A 13,826-nucleotide genomic window follows, 5' to 3' on the forward strand; every position below is an offset into this window, starting at 1 on the left:
AATTGTATCAAGTTCTAGTGATTAGATTGCTAGGTAGTAAATTATTTGATTGGGTTGTTTAAATTTTAAATAGGATCGTTAAGAGTAAACATATTATTTTTGGTAAGCTGATTGGGTGAACAGTTGCGAGATAGGAAATAGAGTTGTCCCTAGAGACTTTTGGGTACTTTATATTAGCATTCTAAGATTTTGTGAACGTCAACCGATAAGATTAATGCACCAACTATGGGAACAGAATGACGAATAGAATATTTAGGAAGTTTTTTCGGATAAGCTGTAGATTTATTTATCGATGAAATGCTAAGGTACTGGAGGATTAATTAGAAAGCCTTTACGATCAGGTTACAACCTCTTCGAGGTGTCTAATTGTATATTAAGTTCTTGAAACATGAAGTCATGATGTACATATAATAATTTGGGAATTTATGAATTTTTCAGACTTGCTGTCAAGAGGAACTAGGGATTTGAGATATGTCTTCATGAGATATGGAAGAATTGTTTGGGTACTTAGAGACCATCTAATCCAATAAGTGGATAATAGCTCGTGATATATTTTGACTTGAAGTGCAAATATGGATTTCTTAGTCGTTGTATCTGGGATAGAAAAGTGGATAAATCTGTTGGGAAATTTTAATTATCCTTAGAAGCGTTGCGAGTTATAGTAACTAATAAGGGGTTTGAGCATAGTTCAAGAGCATTAAGCGTAGCATTGCTAATAAATGGCGTAGACCTTTAGAATTTCAAATTGGATATTAAGTTGTTCTTGAAGATATCATTGTTCCGTAATATTAACGATTTGGGAATATAAGGAAATTAACTTGTTTTGTCGGCCCTTATGTGACTGTCGAGGTAGAATTGTATAGTCCCTTAGCTATACTATTTAGAAAAGTTTAGTGTTAGTTGCTAAATAAGTTGTGAACTTCTGAATTTTTTAAGAGCTTAAGTTGTATATTTTATGAGTTAAGTTTAATTGGTAAATAGACATTAAGCATAGTTTCGTTGTTAGGAAGCTTTTAAGTTATGAGTAAGGTCGACATAAATTATTTATTGGTTTTACGAATATTTATTGCTTGGGATTTCAACGTAGGATATAAGGTTAGCAAAATATAAGTTGTGCAATAACTTAAAGATCTAAGAATTTGTAGGATGGAGAACTTATCAGTGGCAGTAAGATGACGTTTCTGAGTTTGTAAATTTAGATTGAAGTAAATTTGAGGAGTCATAGAATTTCCTTGAGGATAAGACCACTTGGAAAGATGTAAGAATTGTAAGTTTTATATTGCAATAAGAGTTAATCAGATCTTTGATGATATAGATATCAGTAAGCATCAAAATGCGCAGCGAAAGCCGACTTGGACCAACTCAGGTAGGTGCTAAGCTGGAAAACTTAGTGTTGATCTGATCTTAGGTATTCGAACCTAGTTAGTAAGTCCTGAATTTCGAGGACGAAATTCCATTTAAGGGGGGAAGGAATTGTGACGCCTAAAATCCAATCTACTAAATCGCATGCATTAATTTAATAAATATTAGAATTTTTATTTTTTTTTAAATTTAATTGATTTAAATTTTTTATCTGGGATTATGTGCTATTAAAATATTTTATTATTTATTCAAATGATTTTATTGTGCAATTTATTTGTTTTAGTTATTTTTAAGGTTTAAGCTTGCATATTTAAATGATTTTGATTAATTGTTTAGTTTATTCTTTTAAATGATTTTAACTGTGTAGTTTATTTGTTTAAATATTTTCGAGTGTCCAACTTATTTATTTTTAAATAGTTTTAGTTTAGCGGTTAATTATTTTAAATTATTTTAAATGTCTAGCTTATTTATTTAAATCCTTTTTAATTGCCGAAATTATTTTAAAGGTTTTTATTTCCGCTTGTATATTTATTTAAATTACTTTTAAACGTTAGTTTAGTATGTTTAAATTATTTTAATCGCTCTGCTTGTTATTCAAATATTTTACTCGTTGTCGTGACATCAAAATATTTAAAGTGTTGTATTTTAATTTCTGAATTTTTAGCTTGTGTTTTATTTTAGTGCAATTTAATTCATGGCCTTAAGTTTCTATTTTGAGAGTCGCACTTTTAATTAATTTTGAGTGGCACTTTTGCACTTGGAATTAAATCTAACCCTAGCCCCAAATTACACCCTCATCCTCACTCAAAACTCACGCACACTCACACTCACACTCAAACACACACAAGAGCCGATTGCCCTGCTCTTCAAGAAACCATCGGCAATCTCCATTTCTTCTTCATCAAACTCTTCAACTTTCATTTCTTTTCCGTCAAATTGTTCCTAGGCTAGCTGGTCGAGGCTATTGAGCTCATTTCCAGCTCGATTTCAACCCATTCGAGCAGCATTATCCCAGCTTCGATCGGCAGTTTCAAGTGCTTGTTCCCTTCGATTTTGGTAGCTAAGGCAAGGATATGGATTCCTTGCTTCGTTACGTGATTATCATGTGTTGTGTTTTGCTTTTCTTTGAGCATTCAAAATTTCCTATGTATGATTGTGCCCTGTTTTTGAAACGTGAATGAGCAGATTTCTCTTTTGACTTCCTTACATCATGATGCTTAATCCTTGTTTGGGAAGTATGAAAAGTTGCTGGGCATTTAAAAAGGGGCGTCAAGAAAGCTACATTACCATCGAAAACTCCATTTCTTTTCCGTGCTTGTGATTTTCGAAAATGCAGAAATGTGCTTAGCATCGGCTTAGCATCTTCAGATTTATTTACATGGTGTAGTTCAAAAATTTCCAGGTTATTGCGAGTCATGATGTTCAAATTTTCAGAGGTTGCATAGCATATGATTTGAGCATTTTTTCAGCTTTCCTTCATGCCTTGAGTTCGAAAGTTTCATTTGTTGCATAGCATGATGGTCGAACAATTTCCAGAATTTTCCCTTAGCTTGTTGGTTCGATTATTTACGATGTTTTGTGGTGTTGATTCGGATGGTGATTTAGAGCTACCATGGTTGATATGTAGTTCACATGGTAGCATTAGGATGTGTGAAGTTAGAACGTGAGTTGGGTTGGAGAAAATTCGAAGTGTCTAAGGGGTAGGGGCTCGGTCAGGGTAGTGTTTGAGGAGCTGCCTTCAAGTTGGATTTAAGGTGATTCAAGGTGAGTGGTAGGGGCTGGAAACGTGGTTGATTGTTGGTCTTGAACCTAGACTAGTGACTTGGAAGATGGGAAGATTCATAGCTAAGTTTTGGTTGGGTTTGAAAGTGAAGCGTGCAGAATTTTAAGACTGTTGGGGGCTGTCCGGAAATGTATATCTAAGGCGAGGTTAAAATCATAATTTTGATAAGGGCTAGGGTCTGGAACTTGTCCTAGATGTTGGGAATATGTCGGTTCAAGCGGGAGCCAATCCGGTTAAGTTTGGGTCGAGTTTTAGATTTTTACTTTATAAGGTGCATAATTAATTTTAAGCTAAAAGGCTGCTGCCCGGGATTCGCTTTGTTGTAAAATGATTGCTTAAGAAATAAATTCCGAGAATGATTTCTCTACTTAGTTCTAAGTGTCATGGAGTCGTGGTTTCAAGCGAAATCCCTTTTGGATAAGAATCGAGCAAGTTACAAATTTTACGGGCAAACTGCTCAAAGTTGTCTTAAGTGCAAATTATGGGTTAAATCTCCATCCTTTGGTTTGGCTCCTAAATCACCATCCCAATCATCCATGTGTGATTCATATGCATGATTATTTATTAAATGTACGTCATATTTACATATGCATGCTAAGTTCATATATCAAGGCAAGAAAGAAAGTATGAAATAAAATATTTTTATGAACGAAGTGAGATGATTGTGACTATAGAAATGACATGTATATGTGAGGTTGGGAGACGTTCTGATCTACCTTACCAAAGGATGTGTATGTGTGGGGTTGAGAGACGTCTTGGCCTACCTTACCAAATATAGACGTGTATGTGTGGGGTTAAGAGAAATCTTGGTCTCCCTTACCAATCACAGGGCAAGATGAGTTTAGGAGACATCCTGACTTTCTTGCGGCATAGTGCACTGCAGCCATGATCATGATCGAAACCACAGGGTCACAATCAAGGATCTAAGTTCACAGTTACAGTTACAGATTCAGTTTATGCAGTTTCATTGATTATACCTGACTTAGCCATGCATATGTTTCATTTCATGTTCTCTCTTTAAATTTGAAGTTTATTCACTTGTTTAAAGTAAGAGCACAAAACAAAGGTATTTTTAGTATCAGTTATTTTTAATCTGCGTGTGCTTGTATTTACGTAGTACTCGTTATCCCCCCATTTTCTTGCTGGGTCTTTTAGACTCGCCCCACTTCTTCCTACTTTCAGGTGAGGTGCTTTTCCTTGAGATCGAGGGGCAAGACTATCTAGTGGAGTGCGATGCGGGCACGGCACATCCCTCCGACCTATGCTCGCCTTCCGCATATTTATTAGAATTTCTATGTTATGGATCATTTATTTTGCCCAGTTGTCAAATGCATATGTAATGTTTCGATAGCTTTGTTTATGAGCATGTAAATATTAGATTTCTAATCTTGTGGATATTTGATATGTTGAACCTCTCTCTTGGGCCTCGTTCTTGTCTCGGCCTAGTTGCTGGTGTCGTCAGTATCTATTTCTTTTATTTTTATTTTGGTTGCTGTCTGAGACAGGTTATTTGTAATATAAACAGAGAGGTCATGCCGAAATTTTAATAAAAATTTTAAAAATTTCGAAAACCCGTATTTTATTTAGTTATTATTTAAAAGTTGAGTCAGGGTCGTTTCAGTTGGTATCAAAGCATGGTTCTGGTTTGGGTGGTGCCTACTGCCGGTTGCAAGAAACTCGAGAAGTCTCGCCTCAAAGTTTGTAAGTTTTAATGAATTTTATATGGTAGTCGTAATTGATTTACTACTTTAAATGTTTTGATGTCACCTTTTCCCAAAATATTTTCATAACTAGCTGTTTAATTTAATTAAGTGTATAGCTTGGTGTTTATTTTTGTTTCAAAATTTCTTTTAGTAGTTTAAAGTGTACTATTTGACTGTTTATTTATATAGCATGCGATTCCATGTTAAACGGAGTTGGTATACCAATATTCCTTTCAGTTTTAGGCATTACGTTGGTGTTGTTTGAGTTATTATGTAGTGCTAATATTTTTATTAGATTGTAGGAGTTGCTGGAAAATATTAAACCTGCGTATTAGGATATTTTAATTGTGTGATATTATTGTAAGTTATTTTCTTACATTAGATTCTAGTCAGATGTCACTAAGTGCATAGTTTGCTTAGAAGTTGATAGATGTGTGTTTGTCAGTTATGTTAGTGAATCGGACTCGTGTGAAGACTTGGGATACATACTTGGTTTTATATTATTATGGATAATTTGAGCTTTCCTTTTTGTTATTTGGGCAAATTTGATTTCGAGTATTAGTGAGTCGGTTATTATGAGCCTTTCAATTTTGTGAGCTATTATTCCTATCATTATTTTCTTATTATTCAATCGTGCTTGTCATTAGATTTTATCCTTATTCATGGGAAAAAAATATTTTAAATCAATTTATTAATTTTTGTTTTAAAAAATAGATAATATTTATACTCAATGATTTTTGCCAATTAAAATAATTTACATGTGCATTAATAATAATTTACATTATTCAATAAAAATTACAATCTCAATTTTACAAATAAAAACTAAAAATAAGATTATATATTATAAACAAAAAACAAATTATAACTCGTCACTTAATCATAATATTCATAACAAAATTGATCCATGAAAATAAACATATGATTGTTTATGCATTATTATTTAACATCCTATAAAATTAGTTTAATAATCTTAGTATTATTTATCTATACATAATTAATCTTACTAAGTAAACATAACCTAAATGGATAATTAATCATCCGATATTATTTAGAAATCTTATCTTAATCTTAATTATAAAAATACACATTAAAATAAGTGCATTTGGTGGAAAAAATAAAAAGATTTAGTGCAAGATATCTATTGCGTAGGGACGGTATTATATCTTAAATTTTTTAAACAAAAAAAATCACTATACCTTGCTCAATACATAGGACCAAGAAGGATACGACATAGCGATAAATAAATGGTGCCATTTGCAATTTTAATCCAACGTACTACGCTGCATGTGTCTATTTATCAAAATTACCATTTTACTTGACACAAACTCTTAAAACAAAACATTTATCGTGACAACAATCTCATAATTTGTAATCCGAAACAATGAATATTCCAACGCCTATGAATGTATAGTTGCCATAGAAAATGGAGCCACAAATGGGATGAGTTAAAAAAGCCTTGATAGGGTGAGGGTGAGGGTGAGGGTGAGGGTGAGGGTGAGAAGTTGCTAATTCAAATTTCATTTGCTCTCGTCTTCAATCGATGGCTACCAAGGAACTGGGATTCATCACTTGGTCTTCTTCCCTTTATTATCCTTGCCCGGGTCATTCTTGAAAGGAAGGAAAGTCTTACCTCCCATGTAGTCTCTTAGAACATCCGGTATTTCGACCCCATCCTCCTTTTGGTAGTTCTCAAGGATGCAGCACAATGTCCTCTCGGTAGCTGTGAGAGTCGAGTTTAACATGTGCACATATTTAGGTTTGTCGTTACCCTGAACATATTTGTGGAAAAAAGGTTAGGCCTTTGGGAGAGAATAAGGATTACTGGACAGCAGCCACAAAAATAAATTCGATGGGGGCACAACCAAGAGAGACATGAATTTAATAGTGTTGAGGTCTCATATAAATTTAAGTTTTCTTGTTGATGCTAAAGATGCCCTGAAATAATGTCTTTCGGCGTAAAATTCATGGAGCGAGGCTGACAAATCCATGCATACTAATTTTACCTTTTTTTGACCGTATCGGGTTTCCAATCTTCTCGCCTGATAATCTGTACAGTTCGAGCAGGAAACCAGTTCTCTGTATGTATTTGATGAGGGGAACCAACCCTCCAAGTCATATTTTTTTGCAGCTGCATCATTTAGTGCCCCAGAGACGATGGCTACAACTTGATGAGGAATTTTCAGCTGTTCATATAATAAATGATCAATAAAGTTAATTGAGATTATTCATGGTGCGAATATAAACGAAAAATAAATTGTGAGCTTTAAATCAGCAGCAGGCATAGGGTTAGCTTCAAACATAATTTCAATGCACAGCCCATATAGTAAATTTTCATAGTTGGCGCATATCGCAACCATCTATAAAACAAGGGAAATTGAACCATATACCATTTTGTAGAAATCCTCGGAATTTTTTATCATTTCTTCGTGCATTTCCCATGATTCATTTTCATTTGGGCTGGTTATACAGAATTGTTCAATCTTCTCAAACTGATGAACACGAAAAATTCCAAGAGTATCTCGACCATGTGAACCTGCTTCTTTACGAAAGCATGAGGAATATCCAGCATATCTGATAAAAACACATTATTCACGAGTAAAAAAACAAATGGTAAACAAAAGAAAGTCTAGACTGACTGAAAAAGAATACGCTAAACCCAACAATCTAGGGCAAGTTATTCGATCGGTGATAAATGTATGGAGATAGTCTACCTCAAAGGCAGCTGTGAAGGATGTATCCAATCATCTATGTGATATGCACAAAGTGGTTGTTCTGCAGTAGCAATCAGATATTTGTCATCTCCCTCACCAGTTACCTGTTGAACATACAATCAGGCAAATTTTTAATAACCATAAAAATTTACTTTTTCCATTAAGACAGACATTAAGCGTATGAACAGAATTGTAAGCAATATCATCATCAGGTTAAACAAAAATTTCCAAATGTCGGATTCAGCACAATACTTTTAATCGTATCGTGGTTTGAAGAAACTCCAATCAAATAAAACACAAACCTGATTGGAGCCTCTCAAATTGAATTAGTTCATTCAACTGGTTGACAATATTATATGATATGATGTAATGGACCAACACTATATTAAAGTGAGAATTCATATGCTAAACCAACAAAACAATTCAACTCATTTCACACCCTAACTCAAGGTTCTCTGAACCACACTCAGATACTGCCTTTCTTCATTTTTCATACTATTGTTTGCGAGTACCCTCTAAAATTGACCTGTTTGACATTACTAACAAGGATTTCTCTTGATAAAATCGCTCGTTAAAGAACCTTCAAGATTAGGTAACTTCAAGTTTGCAACTATACCAGGGACAAAAATATATATTGCAAAAATTTGTATCACCCCTCGGATCATAATATAACAATAACTCTATTTTTCAGGTTATCTTTAGAAGCAAGAGGTGTGACGAAAACAATCCTCACAGTGTGTATTTAGGACAAAAAACTCAAATATGGTCTCCAAATTACATGCTTTGCCACTTCAGATTGCTCAAGTATGGTCTGTCTCCAGCCACTGTATAGATTTGTTATAATAATGACTCAAAGATCTTTGTTAACAAAAATATGCATTCTCTACAGCTCCAATTGTAGCATGAAATGTGTTTAACAGTTAGTTTTCGAGTTATAAACAAGTTAAAAATTACCTTGTAAAGTTCTTCATCAAATTGTGCCAATTGAGCACACTTGGCCATAATATCTTTTCTCATGAAGAATGGAGTCTGCAATGCAGTAAAGCCCCTCTTTTCCAAAAAATCAAGACCAAAATTGATCAGAGCTTGATTAAGTCGCACACCATCCCCTTTAAGATAGAAACCTCTGCCTCCGGCTACATTTGCTCCTAAAGTAAACCAAAAATCTAGTTGTATTAGTAGGTCATCACAATAACAATGTGCAATAATTGCGTAGTTTAAATATCTGATGGCGCGTGAGGCATAGCTGCTGCCAATGTGGGTCTGAAACACTTCTCTTCACGCATGATAATTAAGCCAATTATTTCCAAATCAATATTTTATAATCAATAAAACAGAATCAGACATAACATCAATCGAGTGAACTGTGGAAATAGAAATACTCAAGCTTCGTGGAGAAACTGATTTCATTCATTAAAAAGATAAAAAGAAAAATCAAAAGCAAGAATTAGTCAACAACTTAAAAGTCTCAGGATTATCCAGTTGCATAACAAGGATGCATACAATACATGATACTTAAAAAGCATAAAAATAATTTTTTTTAAAAAAACACACACACACTTTGTACCCTTTTTTGTATCCGCAATTCCCAGGAGCTCTACCAGATCAACGTGATTTTTCAGCTTTGGTGCAGTCCACCTCTCTCCCCATGATCGTTCGACAGCATTATTTGCCTACAAAATATTTATCTCTCAGAGAAATGTTTCATCAGGAAGAAAATATAAATTACCGGAAGATAAAGCTCAGTAAACGACATACCTCATCATTGCTGATGGGGACGGAATCATGTACAAGGTTTCCTATAATTTGCAATCTAGACTGCACTGCTGCAAGAGCCTCTTGCACCTCTGCCTCCTTTTTTGCCGTAAGTTCTTTGTTTTCCTCTGTACTTGCAATCATTCCACTGATATCATCACCTGCCTTTCAAGACCCAACAAAAGAATTCAGTCCGACAGTTAAACATATTAATGAGAGGAAGAACAAAACTCAGAAGCATTGATGAATCATAATAGATCTAAAGGGTAGTGTGAGTCAATGTCATGCGGAAATATAGAATATAAACAACCATATGCTGTGACTGTGATCTTCGAGAAGGTGGCTTAAATGCTCGGCTTTGCCACTTCAAAAACCATAATATTGTGGGATTTCCATATGGCGTAAACCGTACTGCACAAGGCTAGAGTGCAAGCCTCAGTAACAGCCAGTTTTTATGCTTACAGTTATTGCTCCTACTAGTGCATGCAATTTTTACATCAGAACCATATGGATACACTGGTTTAGTTAATGCACTAGGGAAAACAAAACATCAAATCCACCTCTGATATTAGAAAGAATAAGTATGTTCAAGAACTTTAGGCAACGATATGCGCTTATTCATATTTTAGTATTTCTTCTCTATCATAGTAGATATTATCAGTAGAGTCCTGGTTCTAAAAAAGCTCAACGGAAAGAAACAAACATAGTAAGTCAGAAAAACTAGAAAATCCGCACGAAAGAAAAACAAGGTTACATAGACAAGTATGAAGAAGTGCTCACAATTCTAAGGCTTGCTATTTTCTTGTTTATCTGGTTAAAGTCTTTCTTCAACCCATCCAGCTCAAATTGACCTACAATAATATCCCATCAAGGCTGCATATATCCACGTAATGAATAACAGCACAAAACCACAAACCAAAATGAATAAGGAACTACAAATTTAATATGATTAATTACGTTGCCGCCAAACTTTGTCGAGTTGAATGACCTCATCGACAAGATCAACATTGGCGAAACGACGTCGCTGAGACTCTCTGATTTTGTCCGGGTTCCCACCTTTCTCTTCCCGAAAGAGATTAATGTCCAACATGCTTAATTACCCCTCCTACCTATTTATATTTCTGCAACATTCAAACATTAGTCAAAAAAATTGGAAAGCGGTTACCATCTTTATTAAATTGAAATGCTAAATGACAAGTAATAAATACAATTTACAACAGTGTTCTAAAACTCGAGTTAGACGGCCGCCTAGGCGCTAGGCGCTGGGCGGCTGCACCGAAAACATGCTAATCAGTCAGCCTAGGCGGCCCTAGGCGCTGCGGAAATAGGGTAGGATTCTCAGATTTCTTTTAGTTTGGGTTTTTAAATTTGAAGACGAAATTTTTATTAAAAAAAAATTGAAATGTAACCTTTTTTGTGTTGGGCTTAAGTTTTATATGCCCCAAACTGATGTACGACAAGAAAATCTTGTCGTTGACTTGCCCTAGCACCAAAATTCATCTTCACCATCTGAGTGATTGAGTTTCCAGAGCATCTCGCGAATTAAAAGGTTGAGGAAATCAAAGCGAATGAAGAAGCCCACATTCTGAGGGCCATATTTGAAGAAAAAATTGTTGTCTGCTCTTTCCTCAAATGCACGAGGTTGGATTGTGGATGGTGGGGAAGATGATGAAGTTGAACCAGGTTCCGGGTTCATAGTTGATGAACCAACTGGAGCAGATGAAAATCTACAACCCAGAAGAAGTTCACCACAATAATAGACTTATCAACTTCAGATTACGACTTGTACAAACAATAAGAGATAAAGAAAGCTTGAATCCAAATGAAGCTAACATTTCTAAAATCTATCCATTTTGTAGGAAAGAAACACGACAAAGTGTTTCAGCCTCCACTTATTTATTACAACAATGCCTTGAACTTTTACAGAGAACATCATAATAATAATAATAATAATAATAATAATAATAAAAAATAAGATGATGGTAAGTGATAAAAGTCCACCCGGTGGAGGCTGTCGGGCTTCGAGAGATTGATACGTGAAAATGATCTGTGTAAATCTTACCAGGAAGATGAACAGAGGGATGGGATGTCAGGTTGTAGGCGGATGAAGGCGAGAGTAGTGGACACCCAGACGAGAGAGAGAACGACTGAAAAATTAGGGTTCAGGATTTTAAAATTAATTATTAATTAAAATATAAATATGTACAATACTATATTATAAATTATAAATATTTAAATTAAAAATTATAAAATAACATTACTGAATACATGGGTTAATTCGGTTAACCCATTTTAAAATTTTGAAAACCGTAACCGAATCGAATTAATCGAAATGACCGATTTTTTTGGATGTCAAAACCGAAATACCGAAGTAACCGAACCGAATTTCCGAATTGTCTCGGTTCGGTTGGTTATTTCGGTTTAATCGAAATATTGCTCAAGCCTAGTTATGATAATGGTATTGTGGAAACAAAAAATGGTATGTCATAACTTACCAAAAGTAGTTATTATCTATAGGGGTGGGTGTCAAAACTCAACTCAACTCGTCAATCCGACACGAGTCGACCCGAAAAATATCGGATTAGGGTTGGGGGTTTTTTGGTTCGAGTCGAATCGGATTGAACCGAAAACTAACCCGAAAAAAAATAAACGGGTTGGCCCAGGTTGACCCGAGATGACCTGAAAAAAATTTTTAATAATTATTTTTATATAAAATTAAGAAATATTTACTATATTTTTATATATTGTATGTTTGAAAAACATTTATTGTATATTGATATAATAGATTTTCTTCATTTAATGTTTATTTTGTACAATTTTTATTTTATAAAATAATATTTATTTTTTGTGTTAAGTATACTTTAAATTTTATACAACTAAACTTTCAAATTTAAATTATATATAAACTTAGATTTTGTTATTATGTGATTAAATTAAATATTATTATTATTATTATTATTATTGTTTGTTTACAAATTTTATTTAATTATTTTGTTAAAAATTTAAAAATAAAAAAAATAAAATCGGGTTGATCTGGTTAGTCGAGTTCGGGTCCAGTTAAGTTCGTCCAGTTGATCTACTTCAGATGATCTTCTTGACTGGCTTTTCTTTAGCTGATATTCATTCAGTTTTGAGTGTCCAATCTAGTAACTTGTCCAGTTACGATATTTCCAGTTGAGTTCATAGACATGATCAGTTACTGTGGGACCCCGGGTGCGAAATACAAAACGACAACACAAAACAATTTCGGGACAATTTTTTCACATAGGAACTCATAAATGAAGTTCAGGCGCTGGAGCTTTGCAAAACAAGTGCTGGGATGCTAGACCTTCGAATTATGGGCGCTGGAGCGCTTATTCTCTAGCGTTGGGGCGCTACCCTCTGAATCTGCTGCATTGAAACACTGCAGTTGCATCGGTTTGTTTAAACCACTGCTAGAATGTGCTCCTAATGTCGTAATTTTAAGGGCGGTTTCGTAAACGCTCTTGTTGAAAAAAATTTAGCAACGATTTGTATAAAACCGCTGCTAGAAAGAGCTCTTATTGATATAGTTGTTAGTAACATTTTTTAACCGCTCATTTTGGATATTTTTAACAGCAGTTTTTTATAAAAAAAATCGGTGCTATGAAACGCTTTTATTGTTCTATTTTTCAGGATTATTTTTTAAATTATACCTACTTAATACATTTAGGGTGCGTGTGGTTTGAATGATTAGATAACTGAGAGATTGATAATTTGGTTGATATGGAATGGATAATTTAAATAATATTTGAAGTGTTATGTATTTGGTTAGAATGATTATTAACATATGTTAGCGTGTATGTTATTTGGTTGATATGATAATTTGGAGGGATAGGTGTATAATATCTTTTAATGCCCAAAATGCCCTTTTAAAATCTTTCCTTTAAATGAAGCCCCACCACAGTTCATTATTTCTCATTTGGAAGAGACTGTCGGTGGGACTCCAATAATTCTCTTCGGAGCACTTGTAAAGGGTGCTTAGATCTCCCTCACCTCTCGTTTCTTCGACGTCAGTCCTTGATCCCTTTGTAAAGTGTGGCAAACGTTGCTCCAGGTAACTTAGATCTTGTGAAATGTTGTTGCACAGATCGTATTCAGTGCATACGGTTGAGTAAATATTTGAATATACACCTGTTTATTGAATTTTCTAGAATTATTACATGGTTATGGGTCTCGTAGCCCTTAGAATGTAAAATATATGGTTGATTGGATATTAATGTAATGGGCTCGTAAGCTACTGCGACATTCATCGATAATGTCCAGGAATTAGATATGTATTCTCTGTTTCTCAGTTCTGTTAGCTAAATGGCCTTGCAATTAATTATTTCTGCCGTGTTTGAAATTTATAATAATTGACAGATTACTTTTGAAAAATACCTGGAATTGATTTAGAAGTAAACGAATTAATGGTAAAGCTTCTGTTTTCATAATAATGAGTTACGGAGGAAAAATTTTAAGTAATTTAATTCACAATTTTGATAACATTTTCTT

At 34.2% G+C, this 13,826-nt stretch overlaps 1 protein-coding gene across 1 annotated transcript; it reads right to left on the reverse strand.

Annotated features, from left to right (window-relative positions):
• Positions 1-6,106: 6,106 nt before the first annotated feature.
• LOC140881719 (serine--tRNA ligase-like) lies at positions 6,107-11,483 on the reverse strand. The gene is made up of 10 exons (XM_073287250.1): positions 11,377-11,483; positions 10,272-10,435; positions 10,095-10,165; positions 9,318-9,479; positions 9,127-9,232; positions 8,514-8,707; positions 7,560-7,663; positions 7,236-7,419; positions 6,852-7,031; positions 6,107-6,617 (listed from the first exon to the last, which is right to left on the reverse strand). The coding sequence occupies exons 2-10, from the start codon at positions 10,402-10,404 to the stop codon at positions 6,414-6,416; spliced, it is 1,338 nt and encodes a 445-aa protein (XP_073143351.1). The 5' UTR covers positions 10,405-10,435; positions 11,377-11,483; the 3' UTR covers positions 6,107-6,413.
• Positions 11,484-13,826: the final 2,343 nt, after the last annotated feature.

Source organism: Henckelia pumila, chromosome 2 (assembly GCF_033568475.1).
Source record: "Henckelia pumila isolate YLH828 chromosome 2, ASM3356847v2, whole genome shotgun sequence".
Taxonomy (NCBI): Eukaryota; Viridiplantae; Streptophyta; class Magnoliopsida; order Lamiales; family Gesneriaceae; genus Henckelia; species Henckelia pumila.

What these genes read in the sequence shown, in the direction of transcription:
- LOC140881719 (XM_073287250.1), bottom strand. Translation starts at nt 10,404, where the DNA reads ATGTTGGACATTAATCTCTTTCGGGAAGAGAAAGGTGGGAACCCGGAC. An exon ending in AATTGCGGATACAAAAAAGG is followed by an intron (nt 8,708 to 9,126) that starts GTACAAAGTGTG and finishes GGTTTACTTTAG; the next exon opens with GAGCAAATGTAGCCGGAGGC. An exon ending in TTGATGAAGAACTTTACAAG is followed by an intron (nt 7,664 to 8,513) that starts GTAATTTTTAAC and finishes TATGTTCAACAG; the next exon opens with GTAACTGGTGAGGGAGATGA.